Source organism: Monodelphis domestica, chromosome 4 (genome assembly GCF_027887165.1).
Source record: "Monodelphis domestica isolate mMonDom1 chromosome 4, mMonDom1.pri, whole genome shotgun sequence".
NCBI lineage: Eukaryota > Metazoa > Chordata > Mammalia > Didelphimorphia > Didelphidae > Monodelphis > Monodelphis domestica.
Genome location: NC_077230.1, coordinates 427052048 through 427077005, shown reverse-complemented (window position 1 = coordinate 427077005; position 24958 = coordinate 427052048). Strand labels below are relative to the sequence as shown.

The following is a 24958-nucleotide window of genomic DNA, read 5'->3' as shown; positions in this document are numbered from 1 at the left end:
TTTTGATTTTGTTTTATAGTGTCTTGCTGCCTTGTGATGTCATTTGTTTCTAGTTGTTGTATTCTAGTTTTTAAAGACTAGATTTCATCTCTGGCTTTTTGGTCATCCTCCTTATGGTCTGATTTTCTTTGGAGGTCATCTTTCATCTTCTCTGCCTCATCTTACATTTTCTTTGCCTCATCTTTCATCTTCTTTTTCTCATCATTCATCTCCTTTGCCTCATTTTCAAGCTGATCAATTTTGGCATTCAAGACACTGTTTTCTGTTTCCAGATGACTTATCTTGAATTTTAAGTTCTTTTCACAGTAGTCTTTAGCCTCTCTTAATTGTGCTTTGAATTGTATTTTGAGTCATTCCACAGCCTGTATCCAATTTGCTGGGGTTCCTGCTTTTTGCTTGGTGTTCCCTCCTCCTTCTCTGTTCCATTTGCTGTTCATTGTCTGAATAGAAGCTGTCAATTGTAATTTCTTTTTTCTTTTTCTGTTCTTTGCTCATATTTACCCCTTCTTTATTCTGTGCAGTTGCCTAGGCTCTTGCTCCTCTTGTTGTTTTGTTGGATCTTTGGTTTTGTGCTTTTCTGTCAGTCTTCACCCTTGGAGCTCTCAGCTCAGTCTCTGGGGGAGGGGTGTTGGAGATTGAACTTTCCTGCCCTCTGAAAGCTTTGATGATATTAAGTTTAGCTGGGTTGAGCTGGATGGGCCCTGAGGCCAAAACCTCGGGAATGGGGGGCATTATGGAGTGTCTCAGCCTCTGCAACTAGTCTGCCTGCTCTAGGTTCTGAGCTCTGAGCTTCCTTTCCAACTGATTCCCCAACACTCATGCTCAATGCTCTGAGCCTGGCACAGATTTGCCCGTATGGTAGTCTTTCCAGACCAGCACCCTTGCCTCCCCAGAAGTTCTGGCTGCCATTGGAGGCTTAGTGCTCTCAATGGGGTAGGGGTCCTGGAACCTTCCTTCTTTCTTCCCCTTAAATCTGTGTTCTCAAATTCAGGCTTTGGAACGGGGAGGGAGGACATAACTTTTAAGTTGAGTCCAGCAGGAGGGTTCCTTGGCTCTATCTTGTGGTTAGGTTTGATTTTCAGTCCCTTAGGAGCATTTAGTTTGTAATTGGTAAGGAAGGGTTTTCAGAGGTCTGAACTTTCACTGCCTCTACGCCACAATCTTGACTCTGGCTCCTCTATTGTTGTCAATAGGAATGAGTGTTGTATTTTGTCAAAGGCTTTTTCTGCATGTGTTGACCTAATCATGTGATTTTTGTTGGTTTGCATGTTGATATAGTCAAATATGTGAATGATTTTCCTAACATTAACCATCCTCATATTTCTGGTATAAATCCCACCTGATCATAATGAATAACCCTCAGGATCACTTGCTAGAATCTTTTGCTAGTATTCTATTCAAGATTTTTGCATCTATATTCATTAGGGAGATTGGTCTGTAGTTTTCTTTCTCTGTTTTTCACCTGCCTGGCTTTGGAATCAGTACCATGTTTGTTTCATATAAGGAATTTGATAGAACTCCTTTTTTGATTATTTTATCAAAGAGTTTGTACAGTATAGGGATTAGTTGTTCTTTGAATGTTTGATAGAACTCATTTGTGAATCCATTAAGTCCTGGTGATTTTCTCTTAGGGAGTTCTGCGGTGGCTTCTGAACAATTTCTTTTTCTGATATGGGATTATTTAAGTATTCCCTTTCTTCTTCTGTTTTTTATTTCCCTGGTTTATGGATCAAAACCATATTTGTGTCAAAAGGAATTTGGTGGGATTCTTTCATTACCTATTTTTAAAAGCCATTCTTCCATCTTAGAATCAAAATTAAGTATTGGTTCAAAGTTAGATGAGAAGTAGTAGTAGTCTCTCATTGACCAAGAATGACAATTGTCTTTGTGCGTTTTCATCTATTGATGAACCCTCAAGTGGCTTTGGAGTCCAAAGGCTGAGGCTCAGAGTTTGTGGCACATGGGGCATGGGATGCCAGTTGTTACGGGAGGTGCGGTTGTGGCCTGGTGTCGGTGTTCACGCGCAGCGGCAAGACATTGACGTCATTTGTCTTCAAAGGTGGTGGCGGCATGGTTAATGTGGGTTCGTCAGCTGTTTCTGTCAGAGGCAGTGAGTTCTAGTTGCTTTGGTATAATGCCTGCCCACTTCATGTTTGACTTTAGCTGATCCTTGAATCTTTTCTTTGGTCGGCCTTGTTTCCTGAGTCCAGCTGACAGTTCACCATAGAATACCTGTCTTGGTATTCACTGTGGGTCCATGCAGATGATGTGATTCAGGTAGGTTCTGCTCTGAGACAGATGACAGGCGTCTATTGAGTATAACACGGGCGAGGATCTTTCCAGCAGTGGGGAGTAGTGAGATGCCTCTATAGTTGTCACAGGCTGCTCATGAGCCTTTGTTCTTGTATAGGGCTACGATGGAGGCATCTCTGAGTTCTGGGGGCATGTCTTCCTCTTCCCATATGCTGGTCAGCACTATGTGGAATGCCTGGAATGCCTTTCTATTTAAGGTGTTGTACACCTCAGTTGGGATCCCGTCTTTACCGGGTGCCTTGCCTGCACTCATTTGTTGAATGGCTTTTTGGACTTCCTCTATTGAAGGAGGGACGTCAAGTTGTTCAATGGAGCGGTTTTGGGGGATCTGGTCAAGGGCGCTTTGGTCGACTGAAGAGGGTCGGTTGAGAAGCTGACTGAAGTGTTCTTTCCACCTATTGCTGATGCCTTTTTTGTCTTTTATGTAAACCTTAAAATTTCTCAGACTCTACTTCATAAGTTTTGGTTAAGACCATTCCCCACTTTAAACAATGAGGGAACTTAGAACAGGAATATGAAGACTCCTACTCCACCCCTACTTAAGCCTGCTTTAGGGGAAGAAACTCCTTGCTGAACAATGAAAAATACTTAAACCCATACTTATAGTAATACAAAAGTTCTTAAGCTGTGCCTATTTTTAGATCTAATACAAAAGGGTGCTAAGTCCCTATAAAGGTCAGGCAACTTGTGAATTTACAAGGAACAAATAGGTGAGAACTTACTCAGAGGTTTTCTGGTGTGAACTTAATCAAACATTTAAGCCTTCTTAGGTGTGAACTAAGAATGGTCTGTCCTTTGGAAAACGTCTACTGTGATTGGTAAATGGGAGAACTTAGGGGAGGTGACATAGGAGAAAATTCCCTTTATAAGGAGAGGAAAAGCTGAGTCTCAGGACATTCAGAAGATTCTCTCTCTGGAGATGGCTGGCTGGCTGAACTGGTGTTTATATTCTTGCTTGGGACAGATCTTGTGGTGAGTGATTAATGACTGACTAATCTCTCTCTTAAGACTCAGGTCTAAACCATGTTGGCTAAGGCCCTTCATACTTCCTCTTTTATTCTCTCTCACTTTCATTAATTCCTCATTTGTTTTAATTAAAATCTCTATAAAACCCAGCTGACTTGGATATATTTAATAATTGGGAATTTTTCCCTGGTGACCACCGTATATATTGATTTAAAACAAGACACTGTCTTGAAAACATATTTTCTGTGGTCACAATTTTAACAACCACTCTTATATCTACTACAATTTATAATGTCTTCCACTAGTTTAATTATTACATTTATGAGAGTGTCACCATCAGAGGATAGTAAGGGAGTGGTGGTGGGTTTTAATGGCCCATAGACAATCTTGAGGGCACTGAAAAATTGTTTGTAGTTTTTCGTATCAGCAAAGTGCTGGATTTCTTCTGCCTTTTTTCCCCACCATTGGTTTTGCATTTTCCTGATCTCACACTGTGCCATGGCTTGGAGAGACTTGAATCTGTCCTTTTTAGGAGCAGAGTTTGGGTTATTTTGCCACTCCATAAAGGCTTTGTTCTTTTTGCTCAATAGGTCTTCAATAGCAGTGTTGTTCTCATCGAACCAGTCCTGGTGGTTGCGTTGTTTGGGGCCTAGGACTGCCTTTGATGTTTCCTTCACTGCGCCTCTGAACTGGTTCCATTTCTCAGTTGAGCTTCCAAGTGAGTGGTTCCTTGGCAGACAGCTTGTCATCCAGGCAGGACTGGAATGTTTGCAAATAAGATGGATCTCTAAGATGTAAAATGCGCTAACTATCTAGGCCTGTTTTGGATGGTGAGGCACAATGCGCATTTGAAGAGTCACTCTAACCAATTGGTGGTCTGTCCAGCATTCAGCTCCTCTCATGGCTCTGGTGATCTGTACATCCTGGATGTCTCGCTGGTTTACAATGATGTAGTCAATGAGATGCCTCTGTTTTGATTGTGGGTGCATCCACGTTGTTTTATATTTGTTTGCCATTCTGAACACAGTGTTCGTGATGGTGAGTTCTAACTCTGAGCATTTGCTGAGTAGCAGTGGGCCTTTGTTGTGCATTTTGCCTATGCCATGTTTTCTGAGCACTCCTTTCCATCTTTCATGGTCCTGGCCGATGCCAGGACCATGAAAGAGAAGTAAAGGACCATGATGAGAAGTAAAGGCTAGACAATTGGTGTTAATGACTTGCCCAGGGTCACACAGTCAGGATCTGTCAGAGGCCAGATGTGAACCTTGATCCTCCTGAATCTAGCCCCTGCTATCTACTGAGCACTTCACTGCCCTTCATTGCCTATATTTTTAAGGTCGTTTATATAGCATTGAGATTCATTGTTCCTTCATTGTAATTCACTGGCAAATTGATATGATCCAGGGGACATTTTCATCGGGAGCTCATTTTTGTTTTCTTAAATTTCTTTTCCTAAGATTGAGTTTTTTAAATATACTATTTATAATACTGCCAAGCTGAGCAATTCCCTCTTTTTGTAAGGATTCATCTATTTCAATTACATTTTGATTTTGCTGGCACAATCTCATTTTTTTTTTAATTTTTAAACATTATTTTATTTGGTTGTTTCCATACATTATTCACTGGAAACAAAGATCATTTTCTTTTCTTCCCCTCCCTCCCCCCCACCCTCACCTTTCCCTCTCCAATAGCCGACGCACGATTCCACTGGTTATCACATGTGTTCTTGACTCAAACCCATTTCCATGTTGTTGGTATTTGCATTAGAGTGTTCATTTAGAGTCTCTCCTCAGTCATATCCCCTCCAACCCTGTAGTCAAGCAGTTGCTTTTCATCGGTGTTTTTACTCCCACAGTTTATCCTCTGCTTGTGGGTAGTATTTTTTAGATCCCTGCAGATTGTTCAGGGACATTGCATTGATACTCATGGAGAAGTCCATCACCTTCAATTGTACCAAACTGTATCAGTCTCTATGTACAATGTTTTTTTGGTTCTGCTCCTTTCCCTCTGCATCACTTCCTGGAGGTTGTTCCAGTCTCCATGGAATTCCTCTACTTTAGTATTCCTTTTAGCACAATAGTATTCCTTTTTAAATCAAATTAATGAATAGTGTAATTATTTAAAATTTTTATTTAAAAAACAAATCTTAGTTATATTTATTTATTTATTCATTTATCCATCCATCCATCCATCCATCCATCCATCCATCCATCCATCCATTCAATTATTTATTTATTCATTCACTTATTTATTTATTTGTTTGTTTGTTTATTCATTCATTCATTCATTCATTCATTCATTTATTTATTTATTCTTCTTTTGATTTTATTAAATTCCATTTTGATTTTCAGGATTTCCAGGTTTGTGTTTAATTGGACATTTCCTGATCTTTCCAGGAACCTGAAGTAATTTGTATCCATAGACAACCCTAGAGAGGCTGAGATGCCCTATATCACACTAGGTGTCAACTGCTGCTACTCTTTGCAACTTTTTGGTGTAATGAACCACAGTCCTTCCTGTCCTGGTAATACCACCTAGTGGACAGAAGGAAACAACAATAGAGGAAGATCTGAGGCCAGAGATGATTGAGGCAGCCTGATTTGCATCTAATCACAGTGGGGCAAATGTTGGAGTCCATCCTCACCCATGAAGGGATTACGTTGGAAGTGTGCCTGATTAAGGGTCTTAGCACTGTTGCAGAGTCAGTCCAGTAATTCTGTTCATTTCAGTTCTCCAAGGCATCCCAAATCATTTTTGGAACAGAAATGAGCAGGGAGTCAAGTTCATTAAAACTGGATCATGTTTGGCCTGTGGAGTATTGATTCTAATGCAGAAAGTGAGGGTTTTAAAAATGAGTGGATTTGTGATGAATAGTCAAGAAAAAAAAAAGGGAGCCTGAATGTTGCTGGTCCAAAATAAGAGATTGACATATCAGGAAAGAGTTCTTATCTGATCACTGTAATTCACTGAGCATCCATTGGCAGGGGCAGGGGGCCCATGATAACTATATCAGTCCTTGGAGACATGTCTCCTCTCCCCCTCAAGTCTTCTCTTCTTTGGGCTAAGTATCTCTAGTGCCCTCAATTGGTCTGTTAATTAAATATGTGTGTGCTCATGTCTCTTCTCTGCTCATGACTCCCTATTGATTATAGACTATCCTTGAGTGTTCTTACTCTGGTATTAAACCTCAACTCTTCACAAAAGGGTATGAGGCTTTTCAGATAGTTCTGGGCAAGCATTGTCTGCTCAGATAGCCTGGGTCTACATTGCCATTCAGACTCCACTCTGTACTTTCCCTCCTCTGAACCATTGTTCAGTCTTTGTTTAGGGTTCATAAAGAGTTTTTATAGATGATTTCATTTGATCCAAAAATACTACGAGGGAGAGATTATTATACTCATTTAACTGATCAGCAGAGTGAGACAAAATAGGCACTTGCTAAAAGTCACACAGCCAATAACATTCCAAGACAAGATTGGAATTCAGGTCTTTCTCACTTTAATCCAACATTTTTCACTATGCCATGCTAGGCATTGGATCCATTGGGTTTGCCCAGGAATCTTCCAAAATATCTTACTGTGGCCCTTTTGCCCAGGAGCATGCTCACTTTTCCATCATTTTCTTACTCCACTTCAAGATGTGGCTAGCTGACCTCAGATTTGTCACCTTCCTGGCCAGTCCTACTTGGCTTTACAGGATACAAGTGGGAGGCCCACTCTTCCTCACCTTCAACTTCCCAACCGAGACCCAGGGAGGGAGTGTAAACTCTACCAAAATAACAAGAGGAAATGTCTAGGATGCAGAAATATTTCTTTCTTATTCCTACCATTTTGGAAATTAATCCTAAGACAGCTGGACAAGGATCACCCAGGAAGGAAGTCAGGCAAGCTTACTTACTGAATGTGTTCCAGAGATTGTTCTTGTACATACAACCCTCTCAGTGAAAAGACCTACTTGCCAAATAGAGATAAGGAATGAGGTCTCCTTGGACCATGAAGGCTCAGAGAAAATTAGTCCCCATTGGTTTAACTTCCTAGCATAGGACTGTATCTGATCTTGAAGAAGATCACATTTAACATTTTCATTCTCATCTTGCAGGGCAGGAAACTCCTAAGGAAAGGGGAGAACCTAAAGTAGGGAATTCCAGAATCTTCTGTAAAGGGTATTAACTGCCTCCTGGGGGCAAAACACAGTCCTAGGCACGAGATGTTATTGTGCATTCAAAATCTCTAGACTTGAACCAAGTCTCTCCTGACTTCAAGTTTGAGGCTTTTCTCTTTGTACCCTGCTACTAAGTGATCTATTCCCACTCTCTGCCTTTCCTTTCCACTTCAGAGTTAAAGTAATGTTTCCCTTTCTGAATACAATCTCCTTCTGGTCTGTCCCTAGTTCATCCTCTTCAGCCTCCCCCACTATCCTCAACAAGGTGTGAAGTTAAGTAACCCTGGCTTCTTGAAGTCCAGGACAAGGAAATATAAATTCTTGGTGGTTATAAGGGGGGAAAAAGGGTTATTTCTAAAAAAAGGTTGGACCTTATATTTAAGAGTGTGGTCACCAGGAATTTAATTCATTCCAAAGAGATTTATTTACAATTTATTTACAAAATGTAGAAAGAGTGAAGTAAGAAATATGAGAGGATAAGTTAAGCTATATGTAGTAAACATTAATTAATTTGCGGCTGGCCCCTGAGCAGAGAGAATTAGTTCCTAGTCTGAGGGCCCTCGGCCCTCATAGCCAAGGCCCAGGGAGCTTTTCTCAAGAGGATAAGTCTTTCCTGAGGCTGGTGTCTTCAGAGAAAAGCCAGCAGTTAAGAGTCAGCTTTTCATTCACCAAAAGTCAGTCCAGTCAGAAACTGGGTCTCAGGTCCAGTCAACAGATCAAAGAATGAAGAATTGAATTTCATAGGATGTAACAGCTACTTTTAAAGACATTTTCTCTTGAGTCACTTCCTGTACCTTCCCCTTCTTACACATCAATCAATCATAGTTGAATTCATGTTCTAGGACTGCCCAGGAGGCAGTCAATCAGTTCTGATTCATTACTCAGATGTGGGTCACAGACCTCACAATTCATGATTAAGTGGGATGTTTGCACTTTTGGTGATTAGACCTAAAATGGGCTGATCTCCATACTTAAATTATAAGTAGCATGTTTATACTTTTGGCAATTGAAATCTAAAAATAGAAATGGGTTATAATTTAATCTTCAAAATCCGGGGAGAGTTAAGTATTTTTATTGTTATTATCATGGTAGAATCTTCCCCCGATGATCATTGGGAGACTAGTCTCTCCATTGATCATTTAATATTAATCATCTGGTACCCCTAAAAATTTCCAAGTATAGATGTATACAATATTTCACCTTCTAAGAGGGAAACTAAAATAGAGATAAGAAGGAAATAGAAGAGAGAGAAAGCAAAACCAATATTTTGCTAAGCACATTGACAAAGCCAATTAGAGGGTAGTCCCCTTTGGCATAAAAGTGTACATTTACAATAAATGTAAATTCAGTTCAATCATTTGCACTCAAAAGTTCATTCTGTATCTTTATGATGCAGGGTAGGTTTCTGCAGGCATCTTTCTTCAAAGAGTTCATTCTCTGACTTCAAGGAGTTAGCAAGCTTCTTTTCTGAAATTCTTCTAAAACAAAATTTTAAGTCTTGGAAATTTTTATAAAAATATAATACAATCCTCCCTGAAAAGGGTGTTCACCAACATCCTGATCATCTTCAAATATATAGTTGAGTTATGGGGTTTATGAGTCAATTATCAAAAGAAAAGCTAAAAACATAAAATGAAAAAGAAATAGAAAATTAAATTTTGGGAGAAATAAAAATTCAAAGTGAGATTAAAATTAGCAAACATTATATATATACATATATAATTTCTGAATAAAACAAGAATAAATTCATAACAGGCCTTGTATTAGGATCTAATTAAAGTAGATTTCTGTCCCAGAAATCTGTAGGGGAAAAAACAAAGTAATATTGTATTTACCCATTATAAGTTACGACTACACAAAATTGTCATAATATAAGAGAGAAAAAAGGACTAGAATTTTGTGTACAAGGGAAATGACATTCTCTGGTTTGATCTTTCATCATTTCTCAAGGATAAGGAAGACAGAACAGCCAATTGTTAGGTACTTTAATAATAATTTTTTACAAGAAGAGTGTTTCAAGGAGTCCTGCATCTTAATATATGTCAAGCACTAGAACCCTGAATCTCACACTAGGTTCAAGTCCTTTCATATTGGCATAGAAGTTCATCAATCCCACCTAGATTGGTTTCTTTTTCTATTGACCTATGTGCTCTTTTGTCACCATTCAGGGTAAATCTGAGCTTCTACAGAACTATGTAGATAAAGTCTGTGCTCTTTTTTTTTTAAATTCCATTTCCTTGAATCAGACACAAACATTAATCAGAAGTACCATAGCATTTATCAATTAATGGCTGGTTTCCATAGTCTTAAAGCTTTGGGATATGCATTTACGTGCTAAACAAATGGATACGTTAGCTTATTCCATTGAAAAAATCAAAAATAGTTAAAAGAAAATCTTCTCCATCCTGGTGACATATGCTTCCAATGCAAACAAAATGAGAGAAAAAACGCAGACCCTATGGCACACGTAGGAAGAAAAACAAAAATATTAAATATGTGTATATTTTACAGTCACAGAGGTACTGTATTCAGAAACCCATTTCTTCTTCTTTGCTACTATTTGGAGGGGACACAGAACTGAAAAGTGTTAATTAATATCAACCAAACAATAGAGTCTAAGAGGTACCTCCTTCTGCCCCACATGGCGAGGAAGTAGCACCCTGAGTATTTTTGGACGAGTTCCACTTAAGTTATATGGTTGAGGGTTTAGTGGGTTTGAGTTATCATTTCCCCAATATCCATTCCTATTGTTTTCATTCCTAAAGTTGTGGTTTCTATGATCATTATTTTAGTTATTTCTATAGTTATTATTTCTGATTGCCTTGAATACATTTCTACAGTCTATCATTTTGTGGCCCTTCTTCTCACAGAAGTGGCAGGAAATGGATCCATAGTTAGATTCTTGGAGAGGGTCAAGTGCCATTGGTTGAGAATCATGCCTTTTTTTTCTGTTTATCAATCCTATTTGTTAAATATTTCAATTTTTTTCCAATTGTCTCCATGAAATCATTAGTTTTAGTCAGTAGATGGAACTACTAGCTAAGAGTTAAACTCAGGGTGTGAAAGCTTTTTCCTCACAGGTTTTTGCCCTCACAGCTAATTAAGAGACAAGGCAACAGTAGTTAAAGGATAGACTCTTTCTCCAGGTGGAGCCTCAGTGTACAGAAGGAAAGATTAAAAGCAGCTGTGCTATATTTGTTTTTAAGTGGGGAAAAGAAAAGAATTGCATTTACCTGCACAGCTGATTTGTGTAGATTCAAAATAAGCTATTAAATGCTGACTTAGGGATAGTCACCAAAGTAAAGGAAAAGTTTAGGAAAGTTAGGAAGATGGAGCGCATTTCATCACAACTGACATGTTCAGCCAATAAATTGTAAGGGGGGCAAGGGGTTTATATATAAAAGAGGGTTGGACGTTATATTTAATAGAATGTGGTCACCAGGAATTTAATTCATTCCAGAGAGATTTATTTACAATTTACTTAGAGAATGTAGAAAGAGTGAAGTAAGAAATCACAGGGGATAAGGAAGGCTTTCTAGCCTAAACCCTAATCTGCTGCTGGTCCGTGGGCAAAAAGAATTATTTCCTAGCCTGAGGGACCTTGGCCCTTGTAGCCAATGCCCAGGGAGCCTGTCTCAAGAGGATAGGTCTTTCCTGAGGCTGGTGTCTTCAGAAAAAAACCAGCAGTTGAGTCAACTTTTCACTCAGTCCACTCAGAAACAGGGTCTCAGGTCCAGTCAGCAGATCAAAGAATGAAGTATTGACTTTTACAAGAAGTAACAGCTACTTTTAAAGACACTTTCTCTTGTGTCACTTCCTGTGCTTTCCCCTAATTCCACATCTACCAAGCATAGTTGAATTCCTGCTCTAGGACTGCCCAGCAGGCAGTCAGTCAATTCTGATTTGTCACCCACTACCACACACATGGGTCACAGACTTCACACTTCATAATTAAGTGGGATATTTGCACTTTTGGTGATTAGATCTAAAATGGGCAGATCTCCATACTTAACTTTGAAGTAGGGTGTTTATACTTTTGGTGATTAAAATCTATAAATAGAAATGGGTTACAATTTATTCTTCACAATCAGGAGAGAATGTAAAAATGGAGATTTGAACCCTGGATTCAATTCCCAGGAATCCTTGGAAGCTCCCACAGTTCCCCATAATCTTGGGTGAGGCCATCACCTGTGCCTAGAGCAGAGAGGGGTTTTTAAAACGGACTCCCCCTTCTTCTCGCTCCCTCTTTCTACTTCTGCTTCCAAGCAGACACGTCTCTCATGATGTAAGTGAAATTGAATGGGCCTTTCAGTTCTCCTTGGCATGTGCTTTCTTACTTGTATTTTCTTAAATTCTTAATCTTTAATAAACTTCATAAAATATAATAATTCTAGCAGAGAATTCATATTTTTAAATGCTATAAGAGTTAAGTAATTTCATTGATATAATTGTGGAGAATCAAATTTAATCTTCACATGGCTCTGCCAAGCTGGCAAGGATTCAAATCCAAGCCCAGATACTGGATGATGGGGTCTGTCATCCCTGGACCAGTTTGCCTCCTCCCAGAAAGACTGAGCACCTGGGGCTTGGGCTCCATGTGAATGTCTTTGTCAGTCACAGGAACAGAAGATGAACTTTTCGTAAAGCCTGGAGGAGTTGAGATCTGCACCAGAGAAAGGGTTGTCTTTGTCTTTGCCATTGAAATCACAGATTCTTGGTCTCTGGCCTCCAGCCTTGCCAAGGTCTTAGACAGGCCACTTGAAAACCAGTTATTTGATTATAAGGTAAGAAAAAGAACCAACACAGTCATTTTCTGTCTATTCTCTGCACAGCGCCACTGTCCAAACCAACCATTCTCATCTCCAACAAGACTGCAGTGGAGACCAAGGACTTCTCAATGACATGCCAGGCTACGGGTCAAATTGAAGCTTACCAGTGGTTCATAAATGGACTTGCCCCAGTTGGTAGCAGGATACAGCTGTCCCGGGATAATAGGATACTCACTCTCCCCAGGCTCACAAGAAGGGATAACCAAGGGCCTTATGTGTGTGGAATTGAGAACGCATTGTTTAGTAGTATGAGTGATCCATTCATACTGGATGTTACCTGTGAGTATATTGCCTCTTCCTATATAGTGCCTGCTTATAGCCTGGTGGGGTGTTCCCAGAGGCCAGGCTAATTCAGTCCCTTCTCTGAGAGCTAAAGAGGTAGGCTCTGAGGTTCCCAACCCCCTTAGTCTTTAGGGAGCCCAAATTGGCCTTGTCATGCTTTCTGGTGGAGGGTGGCCATCCAGGGTGCTGAAATGGAGAAAGCCCTAAGATCTTCCAAGTTCAGATCCAAACTAGAAAAGGAGAGGAGGAGCTGTGAATTTCCCAGCTCAAAGGAGGATTAGGGAAACATATTGGTTCCAGGTGATGTGGTATAAAACAGGAGATGCCCTTCTTTCTTCCATAATCTCAGTATGGAATCCTTTTCTTTCCTCCAGATGGCCCAGATATTGCCACGATTGTCCATACACCGGATGTGTACCCTACTGGGGCAAATATTATCTTTAACTGTTCTGCTGATTCTAACCCACCAGCCCAATTCATTTGGCTACAGAATGGACAAAGGGTCAGCAGCTCAGCCACATTTTCTATTATTGCATCCCTGAGTGATGCTGGCACCTATACCTGTACTGCATCCAACTCATTAACTGGTTTGACTCGTACTGCAACCAAGAATATTACAATCTATGGTGAGTATCTGGATTGGGCCACCAACTTTGTGTTGGGCTCTCTTTTTCCCTGACATGAGAGAAATGGACATAAGAGATTCTGCTCCCCTGGTCCCATGACACAGTGCATTGTGGTAGAATGAGCCTGAGCTCAGAATCATGAAACTTGGATTGAATCCTTCCTTTTATGTCTACTATCTGTGTAGTAAGTGTGTCTCCCCCTTTCACAGCCTCAGTTTCTTCATCTGGAAAAATGGATAATCTTTTGCTCAGTATATAATAGGATTCTATGTGGAGAAAGTTCTTTTTACGTGAAAGTTACAAAAAGCATGTGAATTGTCATCATCATCCTTGTTATTGATATTGTATTATTCTCTTCTGTCCCAGTGACATGCAACCTTCTTTGTCTTCCACCTTCTAGGGCTGCAGGTTCAATGACTGCCCCATACTCTTTCCTTCAGCCCATTTCCCTTGGGGCTGCGGATTCACAGAGAGTTTCTAATCTTGGTTGGAGTATAAGCTCTGGTCATGTTATGGGGCTGGCCTTGATCCCCTTTGGCAGGGAAATTCTGGTGATGGAAAGGAGGGTGTAAACTTTGTCACCTTTCACACACTGAGATTCACTATTGCACCTACAGTTTTCCTCTTTGTGGCATAAAATGCCACATGGAAGCATGTCAGTTATGAAACCTGGTCCTCATCTATTGGTTTTAGCATCCAGTAGCTGGGTCCACAGTAGAATTCCTGCTGCCCAATTAATGCACCGGTCTGACTTTCATATGTACAGATGACAGCCCCTCCACGTTCATAATCACACTATTTGGCAGAAGGACCCTAGAGAGATCATCTCTGGCCTTAGTTTCCTTTTATTTCATGCAGTTTTATTGTTACAAACCTTAGGGGTATCCCAACTTCCTGTCTCTGCCTCTGGTTATGTTCTGTATGGAGAGGGGGTGGGGGAGATAGAATTGTGAAGTGTGGAAGTTACCTTGGGAAAGTCAGACACCAACAGTGTATGCTTTAGGGGAGGGATGATTTTTTATTGGACTAAATGTGTACATGAGGTTGCTTAAAGCACACATTTTAATTTAGCATTTAAATTATCTGTGTGTTATTTTCTTTTGTTAACTATTTATTAATTTCCTTTCCACCTGGTTCAGGCAGCACCTGGGAATGTTGCAGGCTATGTATTTGACACCTGTGGTCTAAAAGAGCTTTTTATTAATTTAATTTTTTCCAATTAATCAAAATCTATTTTCTGTCCCCCTTCTACCTTCTACCACTAAGTAGGAAAAGTATGGGTTGTGACTGCATGAAGCCACAAATTAATATATTCTTAGGTGGATACCTGAAAAGGAGAGTTAGAAAGTGAGGGAAAATGGGTGAAGGGGATATAGAGAAAGAGGGAATATAATAAAGGAAGAAAGACTCAGAGACACGGCTTAAAGAGCTTGGGATCCATCCTGTGTGTTCTTCTGATGGTGGTAGAGAGAGAGTGAACTACATATGTCCTCAATCTTTTATTGGAGGATCAAAGAATGGGGAATGGGAGGTAGCTAATGTTTATGTGACAAGGCATAAGGCTTAACATTGGATCACCTGACAACTACAAGATCAAAGAGGAGGAGTTTAATTAAGCATGTGACCTGGTATGGAATATGGTCTGACAAGGTGGGAACTAGGATTCTGTTGCAGCCTACCCAGGAATTCTTCTGACCTTTGGACTGAAGATTTGGAGGGTGGTCAGAATTAATAGAGTATCAATTAAATACAGTGATCTAGAATATTATGCCAATGAATCCAGTACATGAGCACATAGGTAATGATATTAATAAATTAATAATACTTTCAAGAATAGAATATACCTGGGATGCCATAGGGACAATCAATGAAAACTAATTCCCATGCTCAAAAAATATATGTTGCAACATACCCCCTGAGTCCATCCCATTTCTTAAGTGAGACAGCTTGTTTCATAGGAAGTCTGTAGGTTTTTGTAGGAAGTGAGTAACTATTATCATGGGTCTTCTGCAATTCTTGTTAATGATTGCATTGTTTAGAAGTCTTAAGTTTTTCAAAGTTGTTTGACTTCAGAACACTGTTGTTATTGTATTAATTACCTTCTTGTTCTACTCACTTCATTCTGCATCAGTTCATACAAATCTTCTGAAGTTTCTTTTCTTGAACTCATTCTGTTCAGTGTTCCTATGAGTGACTTGGATCAAATGAAATAATGTGTAAAGAGCTTTGTAAATGGTGATCATTATAATTTTACTGATTCTATAGACAGACAGAAATGTTTTGAAACTGGAAGAAAATGAGAAAGAAAAAATTGGGAGGATAGGGATGTTAGAAGCAGATATGATGCAGAAGTAGCTCAGGAAGCTGGCACAGTAAATTGAATGTGATAAGATGAATGTCACTGGGGATTGATACCAGGTCCTATCCTTGAATATAAAAAGTCCAAAGCACAAAAAAGCATCAACCTTGATGGGGCAGTGACTGGTATCCTGCCTTAGAAAAGAGTTGAAGTAATGGGGGATGGTTGATTTAGAAAAGAAGAAATTGGCTTTTAATGCTAAGTTAGATTTCATAAAGAGACTTTGGGGATGATTGAGAGAACCCACCAACTTATTATCAATTGGTAAGGTAACAGGGCACTTGAAAAAATATAATGCAAATTTTTTTTTAACCCTTACCTCTCAGACTTAGAATCATTACTATTCAACAGGGGTTAAATGACTTGCTCAGGGTCATATAGTGTAAACCTTAAAATTCCTTAGAAATTTCTCTATAAAACCCAGTTGGCTTGGGCATATTCATAAATTGGGAATATATTCCCTGGTGACCATCTTATATTTATATAAACCCAAGACACAGTAGAAAACATATTTCAGCGGTCATAATTGATATATATATTTCCCTTTCTCCCAAACATTTTAATTATCACCGTTTATGGCTCCCACTCTCTTATCTACAACTATTTAACCCTCAAAACTAATTTAAATCTAACAATAGCTAGGAAGTATTTGAGGCCCTTCCATCTCTAGGCCTGGCTCTAAATACACTGAGCTACTTAGCTACCCCACCCACTAATACAGTCTTAAGAGAAGCATGTCTACTTCCAAGAATAAGGAGCTAGCCATCCTTCTGTACTATCTGATGGTACTTGGAGTATTGTATTTGGTTCTAGATGACACAATTTACAAGGGGCATCAGTGAACTGGAGAGTGTTCAGCCCGATTGGTGAGGGGTCTGAAATCTCTGAAGATCAATTGAGGGAACTCTGTATATTAGCCAAGGAATAGAAAGCTTTGGGAAGAGGCCTGATAACAATTTCCTGGACTCTTATGTGGGAGAGGAATTAGAACTGTTCTGTGTGGCCTCAGAAGGCTGAACTAGAATCATAGAGGCAAATGGTGATTGGAAACACAACCCTTGTGTGTGAGGAGAAATTCTTTATCAAGTCATTATTAAGTCATATCCAACTCTTCCTGACTCCATTTCTTAGCAGACATCAAGGAGGGGTTTGCCATTTCCTTGTCCAGCTTATTTTACAGATGGGGAAACTGAGGCAAACAGGGTGAAGTGACTTTCCCAGGGTCAGACAGCTAGTAAGTGTCTGAGACCAGATTTGAACTCAGAATTATGAGTTTCCTGACTTCAGTCTCCATCCCCTATATCTCCAAGCTGTCATTTAATCATTAATTAGAGCAGTTCAAGGTAGACTGGGCTGTAATAAAAAGTGGGAGGATCTCCAACCATCATGAGATGCATTCCAAATCCATGGCAAATGACCAATTGTTGAAGACGTCCTTGTGGGGATTCCTTCAGTGGTTGTGTTGGACAAGATGGCTTCTGAGGTCCCCTACACCTGTAAAGTCTGAACTTCAATGAAAACTCCCTAACACTTGGAGCTCTTCTATCTGTAAAATACTAACACAAAACCCAGTGGAATTAGGTGCTGGTTTTCTCAGGGCGAGAAGGGTAGGAGGGGAGGGAAAAAACATGAATCATGTAACAGACATTCTAATTTAATTAATTACATTAAAATTTTCTATAACAAAATAAAGTGCTTGGCACACATAGAAGGCCCTAAAAGACTTATTTTTTCCCCTTCCCTGTCCTACTCATCTATGGAGGCCAAATGACCATCTGTCACATTGAATGTCCTAAAGATTTTTAATGAGTGATTTTCATTGATTATCTGTAAGCTCAAGTTCCGTAAATGTTAATGAGAAAACTAAGCCACCTGTGATGAAAATTGTATCTTGTGCAAAACCTTTGTGTATCCTGTCAGAATCAATAGTTATAAAACAAGTGTATAGAATAATCTCAGAATGTTAATCAAATGATTTGTTAAAAGGTGATGTATCACTTATCCAATTAACTTTATTTGAACACATATATTGAATAATGTAGTTGTATGCCAAGAAAATGGGTATAAAAATAAAGGCTCATCCTGGGCATGGCAAGGCAGCTCTATGCAAAACTCAGCCCTAGGAGGACACACTGATAGTTATCTTCCATCATTCATTCCCTCCTTGCCATCATACCGGGCTTAGAATCCTGCAGCAGTGAGCCAGGCAGGCCCTGAGCTCGAAGCATGTATTCATTACCAAAGGGATGCGTTTTGCCAAGTGAGCAGAGGCTCATCACCCCAAGCTTGGCCACAAGGAGATGAGATTTTTTTTTTCAGGCTCACACATTCACTATGTCCATTTGGTCAAGGCAGAAGGGCAGAGAATAGAGGGGGGGAGGAAAACCTACAAATCACAGCTATTGAAACATTTGAGTATTCTGTGGCAACCCACAGTTTGGACTGAAGGAACTGATAGAGGGAGGATTGAGATGGAACAGGAAAGAAGCCTTTTGAAGAACCTACAGGGCCTTGGGTAGAAGCAGGTCAGTGCTGCTCTATATGGCCCCAGTGGGCAGAGCTAAGACTGAAGTGGGGAGGTTGGAGGGAAGACAATGTCAGCACAGCCTAGGGGACCCTCAGAAGCAGAGCTGTCCAGAGGGGGAACGAGGCCAAACAACTGACAGTCATGGATAAGAAGAGGCTGAATGACCACTGATCAGACATGCTGTGGTTCTTGGACCAGATGCCCTCTGCCGGCTCTGGTACTTTGTTGCTGAGACAGTGCTAGGCTGTTGGCCCACCTGGGTCCCATCTCAGCCCAGACCACTTAGCCCTTAGAGGATGCTGCAAAATCTCTCCTGCAACAGAGTAAGGCTATTTACTACCATGTTCTCAGCTGGCCAAAGAAAAAATATAAAGCTGGACTAGATTGGAGGAGGAAGGGATCGAGAAAGCTCACCCATCCCACAGAATTCAGAGCTGGAACTCACTTCGGTAGTCCTCTAGTGTGCAGATAGGAAATTAAGGTCCAGAGAAGGGTCTCTGACCTCCTGCCCCATGGATAACTGCAGGATCTGGACTAGAAAGCATTGTTAGACTCCAAGGGCCTAGGTCAGTGATGGAGAACCTTTTCTGACTTTGATTGCCTAGAAGGTAAATTCAAACTGTCTGTGAGCCCCCACATTACTGGAGAGCTGTAATGATTCTTGAGATTAACCAAGCTATCTTTCTGTTGTTCTTACTTGGGGAGGACTCAACAAATAGTGAGGCATCATAGCAGTGTAAATACCCCTAGGAAAGGTCCTAAATGAAGCCACTGTGAAACTGTGAGTTGTGTGAAGCCAGTAATGCTCTCTGGGACTTGGTGCTGTTTTTGATAGGTGGGAAGCTGCACTTTTACAATGTGGGCCACTCTCTCCAGCACCATCCTCAGTTGCCAAGTATTGCTCTGAAGAGTGCAGGCTGTAGGCAGGATCTCCTCCTCGGGTTTTTCCCTTATTAGGCCCTGAAATGCTTCTCAGAGCTAAGGGAGCAGCTTTAGAGATCTTATTGCTGCTCTCCCCAATACCCCACCTCCCACTAATGCTAATTGCTGAAGGCATGTGGGGGCTCAGAAAGGGCCTTAAAAAAAAATAAAATAACAGACTCCCAGGAGCAAGATACCCTTCTTTAAAGGGCTAGAAACTGGAGATTTGGGTTTCACCTGGTTTTAGTGTCAGGAACTCAGAGCTCAATTCCAAAAACCAGGCTCTGTTTGGGAAAACCCCCAAAGGAGAAGCTTGCTTCCCTCCCGCAATACTTAACCCTTTTTCACCAATTCAAAGTTTTCCGCAGTGAGGTAGTAGCTTTGCTCAGTCTTTGTAATGATTGGTTGGAAGGAGATTCAGAGCAGCTCCTGCTATGATGCTGATATCTTGGCTCTGCCCCTGTTGGTTTCTAACTGCTGCCCCTCTGCTTCCCCAGGTCATGATGGCTCACCTAATGAGGTCCGCTTTATTCTTTCCTACTGGGGTATCTATTGGCCCAAACTGGGTAATCCTCTAGGCACAGAGAAATTAGATGATACTAATTATAAGAGTTTCCATACACCCAGCACTTTAAAGTCTACTAAGCAATATAGCATCTCATTGGGTTCCAAAGCACAAGCATTATATTCATTTGGATGGTAAGGAAACTGAGGCTACTTAGCACTGGACTAACACCAAGCCTCCCCCATTCCCCACCTCCCACATCATCAATCCTCTTCTTGTCAATCCACAGGTGCATTCATTCATTCATTAAATGGTTGCTCATCTAACTGACCTGGGACCCACAGGTCTTTCACCTCTATCCCACAATATTTATAACCACTTTCTCAGCAGAAGGTACATAGGCTTTGGAGTAGAGATACAGAAAAATGACTCAGTCCCTGCCCCCTCCATGTTTTCTTGTTTTGTAATCATATATTCCTGACAAATTTTAGTTATAATGGGTATCAGTTTAAATAATGCCTCCAATATGTTGTCAAGGACCTTGTTTTAACAGCTTTCTTCTGCATGATGATATCAGCTCCAACCTTGATGCAATTTAATGTCTTAACCATTGCCATGAAAACTACATATACTTGAGGGAGAGTGTTCTAGAGAAAGGATGTATCCAAAGGTATCTGGGTCCAAGAGTTTGTTATGTTTACCACAGTACCTATAGTATTCTTTTTTTTAAAATATATTTTATTTGATCATTTCCAAGCATTATTCGTTAGAGACATAGATCATTTTCTTTTCCTCCCGCCCACCCCCCATAGCCGATGCGTAAGTCCACTGGGCATTAGATGTTTTCTTGATTTGAACCCATTGCTTTGTTGATAGTATTTGCATTAGAGTGTTCATTTAGAGTCTCTCCTCTGTCATGTCCCCTCAACCTCTGTATTCAGGCAGTTGTTTTTCCTCAGTGTTTCCACTCCCATAGTTTATCCTTTGCTTATGAATGGTGTTTTTTTCTCCTGGATCCCTGCAAGTTGTTCAGGGACATTACACTGCCACTAATGGAGAAGTCCATTATGTTCAATTATACCACAGTGTATTAGTCTCTGTGTACAATGTTCTCCTGGTTCTGCTCCTTTCGCTCTGCATCACTTCCTGGAGGTTGTTCCAGTCTCCATGGAATTCCTCCACTTTATTATTCCTTTTAGCACAATAGTATTCCATCACCAACATATACCACAATTTGCTCAGCCATTCCCCAATTGAAGGGCATCCCCTCGTTTTCCAGTTTTTGGCCACCACAAAGAGCTCAGCTATGAATATTTTTGTTCAAGTCTTTGTGTCCATTATCTCTTTGGGGTACAGACCCAGCAGTGCTATGGCTGGGTCAAAGGGTAGATATTCTTTTGTCGCCCTTTGGGCATAGTTCCAAATTGCCCTCCAGAATGGTTGGATCAGTTCACAACTCCACCAGCAATGAATTAATGTCCCTACTTTGCCACATCCCCTCCAGCATTCATTACTTTCCTTTGCTGTTATGTTAGCCAATCTGCTAGGTGTGAGGTGATACCTCAGAGTTGTTTTGATTTGCATCTCTCTGATTATAAGAGATGTAGAACACTTCTTCATGTGCTTGTTAATAGTTTTGATTTCTTTATCTGAGAACTGCCTATCCATTTCCCTTGCCCATTTATCAATTGGAGAATGGCTTGATTTTTTGTACAATTGATTTAGCTCATTATAAATATGAGTAATTAAACCTTTGTCAGAGGTTTCTATGAAGATTTTTTCCCAATTTGTTGTTTCCCTTCTGATTTTAGTTACATTGGTTTTGTTTGTACAAAAGCTTTTTAGTTTGATGTAGTCAAAATTATTTATTTTACATTTTGTGATTCTTTCTATATCTTGCTTGGTTTTAAAGCCTTTCCCCTCCCAAAGGTCTGACATGTATACTATTCTGTGTTTACTCAGTTTACTTATGGTTTCCTTCTTTATGTTTAAGTCACTCACCCATTTTGAATTTATCTTGGTGTAGGGTGTGAGGTGTTGATCTATTCCTAGTCTCTCCCACACTGTCTTCCAATTTTCCCAACAGTTTTTATCGAATAGTGAATTTTTGTCCCAAAAGCTGGGATCTTTGGGTTTATCGTATACTGTCTTGCTGAGGTCACTTTCCCCCAGTCTATTCCACTGATCTTCCTTTCTGTTTCTTAGCCAGTACCAAATTGTTTTGATGACTGCTGCTTTGTAATATAGTTTTAGGTCAGGGACTGCAAGGCCCCCATCATATGTGTTTTTTTTTCATTATTTCCCTGGATATCCTTGATCTTTTGTTCTTCCAAATGAACTTTGTTATGGTTTTTTTCTAAATCAGTGAAGAAGTATTTTGGCAGTTCAATGGGTATGGCACGAAATAGATAAATAAGTTTGGGTAGGATGGGCATTTTTATTATATTGGCTCGTCCTATCCATGAGCAGTTAATGTTTTTCCATTTGCTCAAGTCTAGTTTTAGTTGTGTGGCGAGTGTTTTGTAGTTGTGTTCATATAGTTCCCGTGTATGTCTTGGGAGGTAGATTCTAGGTATTTTATTTTGTCTAAGGTGATTTTGAATGGGATTTCTCTTTCTAGTTCTTGCTGCTGAGCTGTGTTGGAGATATATAGAAAAGCTGATGATTTATGTGGGTTTATTTTGTATCCTGCAACTTGGCTAAAGTTGTTGATTATTTCAATTAGCTTTTTGGTTGAATCTCTAGGATTCTTTAAGTAGACCATCATGTCATCCGCAAAGACTGATAACTTGGTCTCCTCCTTGCCTATTTTGATGCCTTCAATTCCTTTATCTTCTCTAATTGCTACTGCTAGTGTTTCTAGTACAATGTCAAGTAGTAGAGGTGATAATGGGCATCCTTGTTTCACTCCTGATCTTATTGGGAATACATCTAGTTTATCCCCATTGCAGATAATATTAGCTGTTGGTTTTAGATATATACTGTTTATTATTTTTAGGAATGACCCTTCTATTCCTATGCTTTCTAGTGTTTTTAATAGGAATGGGTGTTGTATTTTATCAAAGGCTTTTTCTGCATCTATTGAGATAATCATGTGGTTCTTGCTAGTTTGCTTGTTGATGTGGTCAATTATGTGGATGGTTTTCCTAAATTTGAACCAGCCCTGCATCCCTGGTATGAATCCTACTTGATCATGGTGAATGATCCTTCTGATCACTTGCTGGAGTCTTTTTGCTAGTATCCTATTTAAGATTTTTGCATCTATATTCATTAGGGAGATTGGCCTATAGTTTTCTTTCTCTGTTTTTGACCTGCCTGGTTTTGGAATCAGTACCATGTTTGTGTCGTAAAAGGAGTTTGGTAGAACTCCCTCTTTGCTTATTATGTCAAATAGTTTGTATAGTATTGGGATTAACTGTTCTCTGAATGTTTGATAGAATTCACAGGTGAATCCATCAGGCCCTGGGGATTTTTTCTTAGGAAGTTCTTTGATGGCTTGTTGGATTTCAATTTCTGATATGGGATTATTTAAGAATTCTATTTCCTCTTCTGTTAGTCTAGGCAGTTTGTATTTTTATATATATTCATCCATTTCTCCTAAATTGGTGTATTTATTGCCATATAATTGGGCAAAGTAATTTCTAATGATTGCCTTAATTTCCTCTTCATCGGAGGTGCTGTCCCCCTTTTCATCTTTAATGCTGTGAATTTGCTTTTCTTCCTTCCTTTTTAAAATTAGATTGACCAGTATTTGTCTATTTTGTCTGTTTTTTCAAAGTACCAGCTTCTTGTCTTATTTATTAAATCAATAGTTCTATCACTTTCAATTTTATTAATTTCTCCCTTAATTTTTAGGATTTCTAGTTTGGTTTTCTGCTGGTGGGTTTTAATTTGATTGCTTTCGAGTTTTTTCATTTGCATTTCCATTTGATTGATCTCTGCCCTCCCTTGTTTGTTAATATAAACATTCAGGGATATGAATTTACCTCTGATTACCGCTTTGGCTGCATCCCAAAAGGTTTGAAAAGATGTCTCGCCATTGTCATTTTCCTCGATGAAATAATTGTTTCTATGATTTCTTCTTTAACTAAACGGTTTTGGAGTATCATATTGTTTAATTTCCAATTGGTTTTCGATTTGGTTTTCCATGTACCATTACTAATCATTATTTTTATTGCCTTGTGATCTGAGAAGGCTGCATTCATTATTTCTGCTTTTCTGCATTTGTTTGCTATGTTTCTGTGACCTAATGTATGGTCAATTTTTGTGAATGTGCCATGTGGTACTGAGAAGAAGGTGTATTCCTTTTTATCCCTATTTATTTTTCTCCATATGTCTATTAATTCTAATTTTTCTAAGATTTCATTCACTTCTTTTACCTCTTTCTTATTTATTTTTTGATTTGATTTATCTAAATTTGATAATGGTTGGTTTAAGTCTCCCACTAGTATGGTTTTATTGTCTATTTCTTCCTTCAATTCTCCTAGTTTCTCCATTAGAAATTTGGGTGCTATATTATTTGGTGCATACATGTTGATTAATGCTATTTCCTCATTATCTAGAGTCCCTTTTAACAAAATATAATTACTTTCCCTATCCCTTTTGATCAGGTCTATTTTTGCATTGGATTCATCAGATATCATGATTACCACTCCTTCCTTCTTTCTATCAGTTGAGGCCCAGAAGGTCTTACTCCATCCTTTAATTCTGACCTTGTGGGTGTCAACACGCCTCATGTGTGTTTCTTGAAGACAACATATGGTAGGGTTTTGGATTCTAATCCATTCTGCTATTTGTCTATGTTTTATGGGTGAGTTCATCCCATTCACATTCAAAGTTATGATTGTCATTTGTGGACTCCCTGGCATTTTGATAGCCTTCCCTAATTCTGACCTTTTCTTCTTCGGCTCTACCTTTTAGTCCAGTGATTTACTTTGAATCAGTCCCACTTGTCCCCTCCCTTGATGTTTCCCTTTTTAGTCATTCCCTTTTTCTTCCCTCCCCCTCCCCCCTCTCTTTCCCTCCCTTTTTGTTCTCCCTGTCCCCCTCCCCCCCCTTGGTTTTCCCTTCTCCCTACCCTTGTTGGGTAAGATAGAATTCAATATCCCAATGGATCTGGATGTTTTTCTCTCTCAGAGTTGATTTCCCTGAGATTGAGGTTTAAGTAACCCCCCCCCCTTCCTCTCCTTCTTATAGGAGTTTTCTTCCCCTCCCCTTCCCATGTGAATCTTTGTGTGAGAACGATTATTCTATTTGGTCTTTCTTTACCCCCTATTTATACATTACATTTTCCCCACATGTTAGTATACATAGATTGATATAAATGTAGTCCTTATAGAAGAGAGTTTGAGTAAAAGAAGAAGATAACATTTTTCCCCTTTCCTTAATATTTACCTTTTCAGGTATTCCTTGCTCTTTGATTTTTCGTATCAAACTTTCCACAGAGCTCTGGTCTTTTCTTTGCAAAAA

The 24958-nt window shown here is 39.6% G+C and overlaps 1 protein-coding gene across 4 annotated transcripts in view; it reads left to right on the top strand.

Annotated features, from left to right (window-relative positions):
- Positions 1–24958, top strand: part of LOC103096131 (carcinoembryonic antigen-related cell adhesion molecule 5-like) — a 201898-nt gene that overhangs the window by 51672 nt on the left and 125268 nt on the right. For 3 of the 4 annotated variants that reach the window (XM_056825359.1, XM_056825357.1, XM_056825360.1), the window contains 2 exons: positions 12273–12548; positions 12926–13177. The exons of the other annotated variant lie outside the window; for it this stretch is intronic. In XM_056825359.1, the coding sequence (XP_056681337.1) occupies positions 12273–12548; positions 12926–13177 (528 nt within the window). The remainder of the gene's footprint in view (positions 1–12272; positions 12549–12925; positions 13178–24958) is intronic. 4 annotated transcript variants of the gene reach the window in all.